Source organism: Peromyscus eremicus, chromosome 14 (genome assembly GCF_949786415.1).
Source record: "Peromyscus eremicus chromosome 14, PerEre_H2_v1, whole genome shotgun sequence".
NCBI lineage: Eukaryota > Metazoa > Chordata > Mammalia > Rodentia > Cricetidae > Peromyscus > Peromyscus eremicus.
The window spans coordinates 84,833,501-84,848,900 of NC_081430.1; the positions used below are offsets into that span (position 1 = coordinate 84,833,501).

The window sequence follows — 15,400 nt, forward strand, 5'->3', positions numbered from 1 at the left end:
GGTCTCTCTAGGTAGTCCTGGCTGTCCTGAAACTTGCTATGTAGATCAGGCTGGCCTTGAACTCACAGAAGACTGCCTGCCTCTGACTTCTGAGTACTGGAAGCTGTGCCTCTACACACAGCTCTACTGTTTTAATTTGGAGTATTGTTGTTTGCTTGTTTGTTTGTTTGAGACAAGATTTCATATAGTTAAGGCTGGCCTCGAACTCCTGCTCTTCCTGCCTCCACCTCTCAAATTCAGGGATCAAAGGCGTGCACTACCACACCTGGCACCCAAGGGCAACTTTAAAGACAAGCAGGCAACAAGGGAGCACACACAGCATTTGTGTCAACACAAGGATTCGTGCCACCAGGCAATGTAGGCCGGGTGCCCTAGGGGCTGAGTCCAGAGGACCCTCGAGAGGTTAAGGCTTGATCTACCCAGTAGGCTCCAAGCCAGCTTGGAGGTGACAGACCCTGTCGATCTCTAGGCATGGTGGCATGGGCCTGTAGTCAGTACTACCTGCTTGGGAGACTGAGACTAGAAAGCTGTGGGTCTGGGTTGGAGAGCAGGCTTGGAGGTTAAGAACGCTTGCTCTTGCAGAGGACTCAGGCTCAACTGCCTACACCCACGTGGTGGCTCACAACCGTGCATGCGTGAGCTGGGCATGATGCAGAGGCAAGAAGACCGCCACAATTACACAGCCAGTTCTCGGCCATGTAATGGCTATATGCCGAGACCCTGTCTAAACCGCAAATAAATTTTATTTTCTTATGTGCATTGGTGTTTAGCCTGCATAGATGTCGATGTGTGAAGGTGTCAGATCCCCTGGAAGTGGAGTTACAAACAGTGAGCTGCCACGTGGGTGCTGGGAATTGAACCCGAGTCCCCTGGAAGACCAGCTAGTACTCTTAACCGCTGAGCAATCTCTCCAGCCCCCTATGAATAAATTTTAAAAGTGTGTTTTCTGTGCAAATCTTGACCCCCTAACTATAACTTCCATCTTTGGATAATCATATCCTCAAGTCTCTCTCTCTCTCTCTCTCTCTCTCTCTCTCTCTCTCTCTCTCTCTCTCTCTCTGAGACAGTCTTATATAGCCGGCCTAGAAGTTGCTATATATCTGAGGATGACCTTGAATTTCTGGTTTTCCTGACTCTATCCTCTAAATGCTAAGATTACAGGCATACACCACCATGTCCAATTAACGTGGTTCTGGAGATCAACCCCAAAGCCTCACCCCTGCTAGGCAAGCTCTCTGTCAATTGAGTCACGCCCTTCAGGGTCCCAGACGAACACTCAAGATATATGTCACTGTATTTGTGACAGCAGGGCAAACATCTATGATGGAGTCCTTCCACAGTCTGTGCTGTCTTCTTAGGTGGCGTCTCAGAGTGCACACCTCTTCACGAGAAAACATCTGTGGTCACCTCTTGACCAGCTGGATCACGCCACTTGCCTTCTTTAATAGAAAAGTGAGACTGTGTTAAGTCATTTTTTCCCAGAATTAAAGGTCATCTTTCAATCTTGTGTCTAAGTAACTTACTGAGAATTATCACCTGGCCAGGCATGGTGGCATACAACTTCAATCCCAGCACTTGGGAGGCATGGATGGATTTCTGTGAGCTCCAGGCCAGCCAGTGTTATATAGTGAGACTCTGTCTTTAAAATTTAAAATAAAAGGGGGGGGGTGGAGAGATGGCTTCAGTGGTTAAGAGTACTGACTGCTCTTCCAGAAGACCCGGGTTCAATTCCCAGCACCCACATGGCATCTCACAACTGTCTGTCATTCCAGTTCCAGGGGACCCGCCACCCATGGCGAAAAACCAATGCACATAAAAAAATTTTTTTAATTAAATTTTTTAAAAAATGTTAAGTTGCCAGCTGCGTGTTCTAGCTTGCCTACCCATCTCCAGTGCTGTGGGTCTGAGGCTGGGTCTTGGCGATGTGGGAGATGCTGAGCTGAGTCTCTGTTCCTCCCAGCCCTCAATGTAGGGCTCCAGTCGCTGAACCTGAGCTGGAATCACTTCCACACTCGGGCAGCTTTGGCCCTGTGTAACGGTCTCCGGGTAAGTCACGCTCTAAGAGGTGAGTTCAACCGCTTCCTTGAGGTCACCATGGATTCGGGTGTGCAGAGCTCTCACCAAGTGTCTTCTGAGTTGTTGGGGTTCCTTCCACGATCCCTGGATGTGCCCTTCTAGTTTATAAGTCCTCCCTACTGAGGCCTGAGTGCTGTCTCTAGGGATGCCTTCAGAGGATAGCTCAACTAAAGGGCAGAGAGACGGTCTCGAGAGGACCTGAGATGGAGCCCCGTCTGGAGGGAACGGAAATGATTGTGTACATCCGTCTCTAGAGAAAACCACTGAGCTCTGGGGGAGGAGGGGGGAGAGGGAAGGGGAGAGTAAGGGTTAGGCTGGGACGGGATGGGTTGAGAGTTGTGGGGGGTGACGGTAAGGACGGAGTGTGTTAGGGTAAAGATAAAGGTTTAGATCGGTTAGGATGAGGGTGGGGGTGAGGCCTGGGGCTGGGCTGGCAGTCAAGGCATTTTTCTGGGTGAGTCTCACTCCACCTTGATGCCGGTGCTGTTCCCCTCCCCTGGAGTCCAACGTGACCCTGAAGAAACTGGATGTCTCCATGAACGGCTTCGGGAACGAGGGAGCTCAGGCCCTGGCGGACGTCCTCAGACTCAACAGCTGTCTGGTCTACATAGATGTCAGCGGAAACGGCATCACCAATGAGGGAGCCTCCAGAATCAGCAAGGGCCTGGAGGTCAATGAAAGCCTCCAAGTGATGAAGGTAGACTCGCTGAGCGGGCGCCTTGGTATGCATGTCTGTGTCTGTATGCCACGTGTGTCTGCCTGTGTGTCCATGAATGTGTGTGTGTGTGTGTCCATGAGTGTGTGTGTGTGTGTGTACATATATTTATTTGTATGTGTGTGATCCATCTGTCTGCGTTGTAGGGAAGCAGGGTAGTAGAAGTGGACTGGATAATGCTGGGGAGAATCATCTCACACACACACACACACACACATACACACACACACACACACACACACACACACGCACACACACAAAAATCATTTTTTTTAATGTTTTAAATAAAAGAAAAAAGCAGAAAAGGAAATTCCCAAAGGAAGTATCTACTGTCTTCCACACTCATACCCCCTAGGTCCCCCATCTTGGGAAACTAAGAAATCTCTCTGGGAAATGAGTCCCACAAAGTTCAGGGGTCGATCCGCACAAGCACCGGATTTTTCTCACCAGAGAACATCAGAGTCTCTGGTGAGACTCTGGGAAACTGGCACACAGTAAACACCCAATAAAACTCATGGCCTCCCTCTTAATACAACCACCTGAAGTGGCCTCCCATAGCAACAGCCACCACCCATACACTGCTTGCCATGCACCGGGCACCTTTTTGAATGCTTTGGCTGGATTATTAGGTCGGGACCCTTGGAACAGCTCCTCCATGGGTACAAAGAGGCCAGGGAGTCAAAGCCAAGGCCAGCTGCCTCCACACTCGCTCTTCCTAATCTCCATCCGTGCTTCCGTGGCTCTCAGCACCCTTGCAATACTAACCTAAGCCCACAAGGTCCACCATGCCATGACCTTTCCTGGCTTTGCTGCCTCCTCCTCTCTGTTCCTGCTTACAGAGCATGTGCTATTGTCCAACACGCCCCCCCCCCATGCTGTTCCCTCCAGCACACCTTCACCCTTGCCTGCTCTTTTCTTCTTCGGTGAATCTTTCCCCCACTCTGCTCTTGATCCTCCTTCAGATATGATTAATTCCCTCCATCCCAGCAAGGCTTTACTCAAGGGTGCCCTACCCATGATGGACCCTCCTTTCTTTGCTCCTACAGTATGAATGCGTCCCTCTGTCACTGCTGTCCTCACATATCTGATGCCATTTACTTATCTGCCTGTCTTCTCCAGTTAGAGTAATGTCATCTGAAGACAGAGCCCTTGTCATATCTACCTGGGCTTAGCTCACTGGCTAATACACAGCAGGCCTCGATAAATATTTGTTGGAGGATGGATGCGTTGGGTGGGTGGAGGGTGAGATGGATTGACGTGTAGGTTGGTGGATGGATCAGTAGTAAGGTAAGATGGATGGATGGATGATGAGTGGATGGATGAGTGAATGAATGGATGAGTGGGTGGATGAGTGGATAATGGAAGGATGGATGGATGAGTAGATGAATAGATGAGTGGATGGATGAGTAGTAAGGTAAGATAGACGGATGGATGGATGAATGGAGGATGGAAGGATGGGTGGATGAGTGGATGACGACGCATGAATGGATGAGTAGATAGATGAGTGGATGGATGGACGGGTGGATGGATGGATGGGTGGATGGGTGGATGAGTAGATGGATGAATAGATGGATAGATGAGTGGATGATAGAAGGATGGATGGGTGAGTGGATGATGGACGGATGGATGGATGATAAGAGAGACTGGTGAGTGGATGGGTAGACAAATGGAAGGATAGTGAAATGGATTAATTAGTGCATAGATGGATGGAAGGTAAGGTGAATTCATGGGTGGGTGATAGATGGACAAAGCGATGAACTTATGAGTTACGGGTGGGTAGAGTAAATGAATAGACACATGCGTGCTGAGTAGCGGGTGGAAAGATGGAAGGATGTATGGTGGGACAAACGGACAGGAATAGGTAGAGAAGTCTAGGAGCAGCATAGAGGTTGCGATTCGATGGGAAAAGTGAAGCTGCACTCTAACACAGCCTCTCCTGCCCCATCTCAGGCTCCTCCTGCTGTTCCCTTCCCCCACAGCTTTTCCTGAACCCGATGAGCATGGAGGGGGCAGTGCATCTTATCCTGTCCATCAAGAGGAACCCCAAATCCAGGATGGAAGAGCTTGACATCTCTGTAAGTGATCAAATACCAGTCATTTGCTCCCGGCACAAGCCAGTCACCATTCTGCCAGCTGTGTCCCTCACAGGCCCTCCCACACAAGAGGCAAGGGGCTAAGTGAGGGGAGTAACCCTTCAGTCAATATCACCACGATGTGCAATAATGTACTCGATCCTGGGAACCCAGGACATGAGCACCTAAGAGTATTCACGAGGAAAAGCCATAGAGAGAGATGGGGGAGGGGGGACCCCAGGACAAAATTCATACACTACCAAATTTGGTGATAAATAGATTGGGTCCCAGAATGTTCCAGAATCCCAGGATTTTTTTTCAACCTTGGCTGGCCTGGAACTTGCTATTATATAGACCAGGCTGGCCTCAAACTCACAGAAATTTGCCTGTCTCTGCCTGCCAGAGCGTTGGGATTAAAGGCATGTGCCACATACCCAGTCAGAATCCCAGGATTTTTAGGACCCACCTCACAAATGCATTTTTGTTTCACAACTTGTGGCCTAATGTGCTCAGAGCTCTACTTAGAGGTGACCCTTTCCTGAAGGAGGAACGTGAACCAACTAGCCTGCTGCCTGGGACGTGCCCAAGTCATCACAGGGATGGCAGCTGGTGCTAACAACATCCTATACTTTTGAGCACTGGTACTTTTTGTCCCAATGTGATTTCAGGGTGCTGGATCCTCAGGCGCTACTCTAAGAGGTTCGTAGAGTATTGTGTTCATTTCCAGAGCAGCTACACAAAGTACCACAAGCCAGGTAGCTAATACAGGAGAAACGCGTTGCCTCTCAGCTCTGGAGACCAGAAATGCAAGATCTAGGTGTAGAGTGGCTGGGTTCCTTCTCCAGACTTGAGAAGGAATCTGCCCCTGACTTCTCTCCCAGCCTCTGCTCTTGCTGGCAGTCATTGACACCCCTTAGCTTACAGACTTTTCACCCCAATCTCTGCCTTCAGCCTCTCATGGCATTTTCCTTGAGTCCACGACCATCTCTAAGCAAAATCCCTTTTTCTTTTTTTGTAAGGATTTCATCGTATTAGATCAGGGCCCACCCTAATGGCTTCATTTTAACTTGCTTATCTCTCACAAAGACCCTATTTCCAAATGGGGTCACATCTACGGGGTTAAGACCCGAAACCCACTTGGTGTGGTGGCACGTGCCTTTAATCCTAGCACTTTTGGAGGCAGAGGTAGGTGGATCTCTGTGAGTTTAAGGCCAGCCTGGTCTACACAGTGAGTTCCAGGACAGCCAGAGCTATACAGTGAGACCCTCTCAAAAAAAAAAAAAAAAGAAAAGAAAAGGGACTTCAAGTGCCCTTGGGGGATGTGGGGACAGTTTTATTTCTGTTGCTGTAGTATAATACCCTGACGAAAAGCCAATGAGGAAAGGGCAGCTTATTCCAGGTTACAGTCCATCACAGCAGACAAGTCACAGAGTCAAGAGCCTGAAGCCAGTCACATCACATCCACAGTCAAGAGCAGAGAGAACCGAGTACAAGCATGCTTGCAGGCCTCGTGCTTGGCTAGCCCTCTCTACCCTTATACAGCCCAGGTCCCCAATCCAGGCAATGGTCTGTGGGTCTTCCCACATCAGCCCAGGCAATCAAGACAATCCAGCACCCACATGCCTACAAGCCAACCCGACCTAGCCAATCCCTCCTGCGGATCTTCTTCCCCAACGAATCTCAGGTTGTGGCGAATCGACAATTAAAACTAACCATGGTGATGCCCGGCGGTGGTGGCGCACGCCTTTAATCCCAGCACTTGGGAGACAGAGGCAGGCAGATGGCTGAGTTTGAGGCCAGCCTAGTCTGCAGAGTGAGTTTCAGGACAGCCGGGGCTACACAGAGAAACCCTGTCTCAAAAAAACAAAACAAACAACAACTAACCGTCCTGAAGGTGGGGGTGCGTATTCGATCTGTAGCACATCCTTTCCCTCATTTCCCACGTCACCTACAGGAAACCTGAAGCACAGCCATTGGGGCATTTGCCCAGGACCCACAGCAAATGAGAACCACCTAGGAGAAAGCCAGGGCCCCGCCTCCTTCTCTAGTTCCGTGAAGGTAGCGATGTGAGAGTATCTTCCTTCCTCTAATGCTTCATAGTGATGTTCCGTAAGATTTCCCCTAACGCTTGCAGTTACCTGAGGGATGATATTTTGACTATCTGAAGCTGAATGCTTCTCCACTTCAAACCACTGATGCTCACTCTTCTTTCTCTTTGCTCCGTCACCCACCCCTCCCTGCTCCTCCTGCTCCTGAGTCTTTCTCCTCAGAGGCCCCATCTCTCCACACTCCAGCCTTGACTGTGCCTGGATACAAAGCCCCTCAGCCCCAACCCACACTGCCCCAGAGTCTCAGCCACATTTGGATTTCATAGCCATTTGCCCACCTGACTCCTGCAGGCAGGGGGCATGGCCCCAGGCTTGGTACACTTGAGGAAACCTTAGAAATGCACTGCTTAGGGCTTAGATGACGACACAGGGGTCTGTGAGCCATGACATAACCGCCGTTAAACCAGTCTGCCAGAGCCAATAGACTGAGTTGGTCAGTTTGTCTTTTTCTGATACTGTGACAAAATGATTGAAGCCAAGGTGTTATAAAGAAGGGTTGCTGTTTAGTTTACAACTCCAGAGGCCGAATGACCCCATAGCATGGCACCAGCTCTGGTGATGGCCCTTCTGATCACCTTACCTTACACAAGATGGCATCACAGCAGTCTTGCATAGGGAAAGGAAAGGATGCCGCACGGAGAGACAGGAAGCCGGGGACTCAGTCTCCTTTCCCTCTTGAACTAACAGGTCCCCTGAGCATGACACTTGTTCCTGTGAGGGCAGTGTCCCCAGTGACCCAAGCTCCTCCCACTAGGCCTCTGGAAGGTTCCATCACTACTCACACTGCCCTGGGGACCAAGTGTCCTACCCTCTTGTCAATGATGACGCCATGACTCTAAACGTACTGGAATTCCTGCTTTGTAGATGCTCCTAAGACCAGAGTATCTGCAAAACCTTCAGCCCTTATGAGTTCAATCCTTTGAGAAGGCAAAAAGGTACTAACAACCATACCCGAAGAAAGATGAGGGTCATCTAGCTGATGGAGAACAGGCTAGATCGCTCTTCCAAATGACATACACTCTCCATGTCCTGGATGCCAGCTCTGACTTCTTCCAAAAGAGGAGTTTCTAGTTCGCTGTGAGCCATAGCAGGATGGTTGGCACTGGGGATCCTGGGTACCTGCTCTGAAGGACAACATTCACATAGGTGTGGACAGGTCAGGGTATCTGTGTATAGACCAGCCTCTGCCCATCAAATGGGGCCACTTAAAGTTATCGTCTCAGAAAAGAGCAGAGTCAGTAGCATGTTACAAACAAGCCACCCAAACACAATGAAAACATCTAAACAAAATCTCCTAGGAGATCTGAGCAGATTGACACATGCCTATAATCCCAGTGTTCAGGAGGCTAAGGCAGAAGGGTCACCATGAGTTCAAAACCGACCCATGCTTCTTAGTGAGTTCAAGGCCAGTCCAGGCTACAGAGTAAGACCACTACACACACACACACACACACACACACACACACACACACACACACACCTGGGAAACTTACAAATCAAGTCACAAGCTCCATAACACCAGAACAGCCCTGAGGATGTAGCCAAATTCAGTAGGCTGCTTGTCTAGCCTGCACAAAGTCTTGGATTCCATGCCTACCACCCCATAAAACTGGCCATAGTGACACATGCCTGTAATCTCAGCATTGAGAGATGAAAACAGGAGAATCACCATGAGTCCAAGGCTAGCCTGGGTGACATCCAAGGCTGTATTAGATTACAGAATGAGGCCCTGCCTCAAAAAGCAACCCATGACACAAGTCAGTCCCACGCTAGAAAACACCAGAACCCACTCCAGTTCAGAAGCCGAACGAACCAGAAGGACCAACGCTCCTGAACTCGGCTTGGGTGGGAGGGACGGGTACTCGAGTCAGCAGGCACATGGCACAGTGACATCACCTCCACCGTGGCCCCTCTCTCCCTGCTGCAGAACGTTCTGGTAACAGAGCAGTTTGTCAGAGTCCTGGATGGGGTCTGTGCCCTTCACCCCCAGCTGGATGTGGTATACAAGGGATTACAGGGTCTCTCCAGCAAGAGAACCACCTCTCTGTGGACCAACCCCATGAAACTGATCCAGGTGAGCTCCCCCCCCCCCCTTAGAGCTTTAGAAAACCCTGGAGGAAGCTGCCACATGGTCCCAAATCACCCGCCCAGCACTGGCTCTGCCTGAGTGTCAATGTGATCCTTTCTAATAAGGTTCCTTGCAATGGAGACCTGAACTGCTGCCCTTGGATACTGGGTCACTGGACACTGCTTCTTACCCCAAAGGAGAGAAAAGCCGAGATCTGGTTGGGGGATCAAGGTGAAGGCACAGGATGGAGTCTGCTACCTGAGACCTGCCTTTTACTAATGTGCCTCCAAAGGCAAGCCACGGAGGCCTTCAGTGCCTCAGTCTTTTCACCTGTAAAATGGGAAGAGACGAGAAGGGTGGCTGTGAAGACTGAGCTACTTAATAGGTATAAGGTGCTCAGAGTAAGGCCTGGACATAATAAGCTCCCTGGGCTTGCAGCTTCTAAGACTGGAGGCCGAATCATCCCACACTTAGCAGAGTCCTTTATTTCTGGGCACACACCCGGCAAGCCCTCTCTTAGTGTGTCTCCAGAAAAATCACAAGTAGGTACAAGGGTGAAATTTTAAAAACCAAGCGAATATTGATGCTGGAATGCTGGACCCCTGGTCTGGTGTCTCTCAGGTGTGGCTGCACCCCTGGGGGCCGCCATCTGGGGAGTGCTGTGCTAATGCAGTTCCTGGGGTGTGCCCCCCTCCCCCGCCTCAGGCTGTTTCTGGCCTCTGATTGATCGGTTCCGTTCCTCAGTTTCCAAAACTAAATCTAAAAAGGTCTTCCATGAAGATTATTATGTGCAAAGTTCTAGAAGGCAAAAGGTATCAGGTTTGTTTAGGAAGAAGACTCCAATGAAACCAGGGGGAGATGGGTTTTTACAAGGGAAGCCGGATGCAGAGCGGGGGTCCCACTTCTTGTTTTTAAAGAATATAGAAATGGGGGCTGGAGAGGTGGCTCAGGGGTTAAGAGCACTGGCTGTTCTTCCAGAGGTCCTGAGTTCAATTCCCAGCAACCACATGGTGGCTCACAACCATCTGTCATGAGATCTGGTGCCCTCTTCTGGCCTGTAGGGATACACGCAAACAGAACACTGTATACATAATAAATAAATATTAAAAAAAAAAAAAGAATAGAAATGGAGAGTGGCAAGCTGGGCAGTGATGGTGCACACCTTTAATCCCAGCACTCGGGAGGCAAAGGTGAGTGGATCTCTGAGTTCGAGGCCAGCCTGGTCTAAAGAGTGAGTTCCAGGATAGTCAGGGCTACTCAGAGAAACTCTATCTCGGAAAAAAAAAAAATCAAAAGAAAAAAGAAAGAAAGAGAAAGAAGTGGAGAGTGGGAGCAAAAGACCCTGAGCCAGATGCCACTGGATCTCAGGAACAGCAAAATAAATATATATTTGAGTGTAAACCTCAAGTAGTGGTGCAGACCTGCCATCCCAGTACTCAGGGTGCCTGCCTGGGCTACAGAGTAGCCAGCCTGGGCAACTTAAAGAGACCCTGTCTCAAAATACTAAATCAAATGAGGGTTAGCTGAGTATATAGCGCTCAGTGGCAGTTCATTTGTTTAACGTGTGTGAGGTCCCAGGTTCAATCCTCAGCACCGCAAAGGAAAAGAGAGTGTAGGGGGAAAGAAATCTTCAGGTAGAGATGAAATAAGACATCTGTGTACACTACGGTTGGAAAGAGGCAACCAGGTGGCTGGAAAGATGGGACAGATTCAGGAGTGACCAAAAGAAAATGTCACAGGAGAAATAGGTCGAAAGTGAGCATGGCCACCAAACTTCGTTGGAATTCCAAGTAAAGACATCCCAGGATGAGCCAAGAGAAAATGAGGGCTTCCTGGCAGAGGTGGGGCTGGGGAGGATCCCAGAAGAATAGGAAGGATTGGAGTGAGCATGGAGCCTGGAAGGCATTTCTAGCAAGAGGACTTCTGCCGGCAGATCAGGGAGGGTTTACACACCGAGTGCAGGCAGCCTTCAGGGCCACTGGAGGCAGCAGAACAACATCAGTCCAGCTGAGGAATCCTGGGACTCCAGACTCAGAAAGAAGCCTGAAAGGCAAAGCTGGCCAGAAAGGAGGCTGACCTAGATGTGGTTGGTATCCTCAGATTTCAGACCTTGCGTTGGGGTTTGATTCCATCTGGCGCAGGGAGCCATGAGAACTGTTGAGCTCTGGAAACGGTGTGAATCCACCAGGACTAACGGGCCATCTTTCTGACATTGGGGAGTGACTTGAGAGGATACAAACAAAAATGCTGCTTTGAAGGTTTCCTGGCAAAGCACTTCTCCATGGGTACATTTGTGGGGGGCTGTGAGAACCCTAGGTGTGCCTAGAGCCCATCCAACCAATCACGAGGCAGTTGTGTGAGCTCCCAGCTGAGAGAAGCCCCACCCACCAGCCACAGAGCCCCAACTGCGCAGGGTGTTGATGGAGGTCATTTCAAAGCCAAATAATAGACTTCGATCTGGTCACCATGGGGCGCCTGTGATACTAGGGGCTACTTAGCAGCTTTGGTGTCCGTCTGTGAAGTCAGGGAGTGGACGGGATGAGTGGAGCCTCTGTTGGGTTGGGGTGAGGCTGCCGGGAATTAAACAAATGCAGGCACCATAGCTCCTCGGCCTGCACTTGGTACTCGCTCTAAAGCCGTGGTTGAAGGACAGATGGCCTCAAGCTGGAGCTGCCTTCTCCCATTCCCCAGGGATTTCTGGGTCCAGGAGTTTGGGCCACTCTTTGGGGGACGAGGAGGGAGGTGTGGTAGCCATAATAAAGCCAAGCGTTTGCTCCTGGCACCTCCTGCGCCCCTCAGAACTACACAGACCAACAGAAGATCTCGATTGTGGAGTTCTTCAAGAACTTGAATCCATCGCAATCAATGACCATGCCTGTGGGGGAGTTCCGGAAAGCCATGATACAGGTGTGCTGACTCCCGGGGAATCTGGGCGATGTGGGGTGGGGGAGTGGACAGGCTGGCATGTGCTTGCATTTCATACTGCCCTGTAAGGTCGGTTGAGGGCATTGCCCTATTCATCTAGACTCCGAGGGGAACTCAACACCTCCCTCAACCCCCTGCCCACATCTGTCACGTGGCTCAATACCACTCCTCACCCCGGACGCATACGTTCATCTCAGAGCCCCCTCCACCCTGCCCCGTTGCGTTTGGCTCCTAGGAAGATGAAAAGTAAAGATGGGAGAAATGGCCATTTCCCCGCAGCTCCCACACTCTGCCTTCAACGTCACCAACTTCTGAGCCCCCACAGTCCCTCTTACCAACATAGTGAATGGAATGGAGGTCCCCTGAAATGTATGCACAAAGAGATCAATTGTGACAACATCCTGGGAAGGCCTTGGGGGAAGGGTCTGGGGCCTGGGCAGGGATGAATGCTTAATACCCAGACCATAGGGCAAGAGGGCTGGCCAGGACTAGGTATCTGGGCGCAAGAATGGCCTTCACATGGTGAAGAGTCCAGCTCCTGTCCACCTCAGCAGGCCACGCATTGCTCCTGGATCCTGAGTCCTTGTCCCTCCCCGGAAGTAGGGGGTCCTCTGGAGGCAAGGCAATGCCATGGAAAGCGGCTGCCTCTGGTACCTCCCTGTGGTAGGTGCAGCCATCTCTGAGCCCTTAACTGCCACCAGTGGTCCCAAAAGTGAGACATTATGGGGGGGGGGGTCACTGGGTGTGAAGGAGCAGAGGACCCCATAACACATTCCATCCACCTTCTCAGCAAAACAAGGTCCCCATCAACCGGTACCAGGTCAGGGAGCTCATAAAGAAGCTGAACGAGAAGAACGGTGTGGTGGACTTCAGGTGAGCATGGCCCTCAGCCCTTCCCCCTGCTTGCCAAAGGGCCCTAGTGGGATGGGCGTCAGCCCTGGGCCCCCGCCGTCTGCCATCTGTGTTCTGTGAGATAGAGGAGACTATTTACAGTATCCCAGAGGCCTCGTCCCAGAGCCCACGGCCAGGCCCCAAGGTCCACCTTCCTTCTCATCCTCAGCTCACTAACGTAGCAAGACTTGAGGAAGAGCCTGGGACCCATGCCCGAGGAACTCCAGCCCACATGACAGCATTCAGACCTCCAAGGTGAGGACAGGGGTGACTGGGGGGGGTGTGCACAGGGGACCAAGGGAGGCATCACTTGGGCGGGACTTCAGCTAGGTCTGGCGTGACGGGTAGACACGTGCCACATTTCCGTTATAGAGGTCGAGGACAACTTGTGGGAGTAAGTCCACCACTTCCGTGACATGGATTCTGGGGACCAAATTCAGGTTGTCAGGCTTCTGGCAAGGGCCATTAACTGCTGAGCCATCTCCCTGGCCATCTGGTTTGTGCGTGTGCGCACACACGTGTATGCATGCGAGTGTGTGCGTGTGCACATGTGTGTGCACGTACATGTGGCGGCCAGAGGGTTGACATCTTCATCTACTGCTCTCCACCTTAATGTTTGGAACAGTGTCTCTCCCTGAATGTGGAGCTCGCCGATTGGCTAGATGGACTGGCCAGTGAGCTTCCTACCCCAGCTCTAAGCACTGGGACACCATCACACGGGCTTTTATGTATCCGGGATCTGAACTCAGGTCCTCACACTTGCAGGGCAGGTACCTTATCACCTCCCCAGCCCAGCATTCCCTTATTCCCTTACCTTTCAAACCAGTTTCTTTCTTTTTTTTTTCCAGACACCTAGGCTTTCAGTTTATTTGTTCTCTCCAAAATTGTCTGCCCATCACCGCAGATCAAATCACCGCAGAGCTACTCCTTTGGCTTTTGGCCAGCACCAGCGCTGGCCTTTGCCGTGCCCCTGACCTTCTTCATTCTGTTCTCGCGCTCCTTCCGCTGTTTCCGGGGGCGCGGGGGGGGGGGGTTCTTCTTCTTCTCATCGAGGCCGTGTCTTGCCAGTCTGTGTTTGGGCTCATTCTTCTTAGCATAATCTAGAGGAGAATCATAGATCATGCCCAAGCGAGCTGTTTTGCCGCCACCAAAGTGGGTCCTGAATCCGAACACAAAGATGACATCTGGTGTGGTTTTGCACTTTTTGGCTAGCTTCTCTCGAATTTCAGTCTTTGGTACTGTTGCCTTCCCAGGGTGAAGGACATCAATAACCGTCTGTTTCCTCTGAAGCAGACGGTTAGTCATGAACTTCCTGGTCCGGATCGTTACTGTGTCATTCATGATGGCTACGGGGCCCGAGCTGCACGGGAGGAAAAGAGGACCGCTCTCTGCCCTCAAACCAGTTTCTTAAAGGCCTGGAAGTCACAACAGCCAGTCCGGTCTAGAAAGAAGCCCCAACGAGAGAAGTCCTGGCAAGTTGTGGTGGCTGTGAGGAGATTCAACCAAAGGTCAGATGGATAGATGCCATGACCAGAGCTAAGTGTGAGCAAATAAAATCTGGCTTGGTTCTGGGCATCTCTGTGCTGCTGAGGCTGTTCCCTTCGTTGGGGTGGGGGAACACTCGGGGTTTAGTGACGTCACAGTCTAAGTGGTCTCATTTAGAGCCACAACAACTAACTGGGAATGCAGGATTGCTAGACAGAAGGAAAGGGGTCACAGAGGTTAAGTCACAGAGGCAGGGGCCATGGTCAGTGTAAGCTCAGTCAAGGGGAAAGACTGTGCTGACGGGAGGCAGTGTGAGGAGAAAGAGACACTGAAGAAGCGAGGGTCCTTCAGAAGGAACTTTGTGGGGCCACACGGAAGGACCCTAGGGTAAGAGACCAAGAGACTCGACATCTGTCTAGTCCAACCTCATCACACCACAGCCTGGTCCCTTGACCTTGGAGCCTCAGGGGTCTCGCCTGAGTAATGGAACAGCGAAAAGAAAACTTTCTCAGTCTGTTCCAGAGCTCATCCCTCTGTGTTGCATTTAAAAATTCCTTGAGAGGGCCGGCAAGATGGCTCAGGTGGCAAAGGGACTTGCTGCACACGCTTACCTGAATCCAATCCTGGAATTCACGATGGAAGGAAAACTCTTGAAGGTTGCCCTTTGACCTGCGTGTGAATGCTATGGAGAAGAAGCGCTCGTGCCCCCCCACACACACACATACACACACTACAAAAATTACTACTTGGTGAGTCCAAGGCCAGTCTCAAAAAACAAAACAGGCCAGAGAGACGGCTTAGGCATTAAGAGTATTGTGGCACACACATACCGACACCCTCCTACATCAACACAAACAAGTGGAGAAGAAGAGAGGAGGAGGGAAGAGAAGAGAAAGGCAAGACGGGAGAATTTAACAAAAAGAAGAAAAGGAAGAGCCGTGAGCACACACAGGGCTCGGGTGGGTTGGTATCTTCCCTAGGGTATCTATTGCTGTGAAGAGACACCATGACCACGGCAACTCTTTATGAAGGAAAACATTTAATTGGGGTGGAGGCTTAC

The 15,400-nt window shown here is 50.8% G+C and overlaps 2 protein-coding genes across 2 annotated transcripts in view; one reads left to right on the top strand and one right to left on the bottom strand.

Annotated features, from left to right (window-relative positions):
• Lrrc74a (leucine rich repeat containing 74A) overlaps nucleotides 1-14,430 on the top strand; it is a 34,529-nt gene extending 20,099 nt beyond the window's left edge. Inside the window, 8 exon segments of the mRNA XM_059279615.1 lie at nucleotides 1,961-2,046; nucleotides 2,579-2,773; nucleotides 4,771-4,866; nucleotides 8,899-9,045; nucleotides 11,839-11,946; nucleotides 12,755-12,837; nucleotides 13,025-13,110; nucleotides 14,149-14,430. Coding sequence (XP_059135598.1) covers nucleotides 1,961-2,046; nucleotides 2,579-2,773; nucleotides 4,771-4,866; nucleotides 8,899-9,045; nucleotides 11,839-11,946; nucleotides 12,755-12,837; nucleotides 13,025-13,037 — 728 coding nt within the window. The 3' untranslated portion in view covers nucleotides 13,038-13,110; nucleotides 14,149-14,430.
• On the bottom strand, nucleotides 13,777-14,242 carry LOC131924343 (small ribosomal subunit protein eS24-like). The gene has a single exon (XM_059279611.1). It carries the CDS (start codon nucleotides 14,194-14,196, stop codon nucleotides 13,777-13,779), a length of 420 nt encoding a protein of 139 aa, XP_059135594.1. The 5' UTR covers nucleotides 14,197-14,242.
• Nucleotides 14,431-15,400: the final 970 nt, after the last annotated feature.

Bases quoted from the DNA above. Each gene is read 5' to 3' on its own strand.
- LOC131924343 (XM_059279611.1), bottom strand. From the start codon at position 14,196: ATGAATGACACAGTAACGATCCGGACCAGGAAGTTCATGACTAACCGT.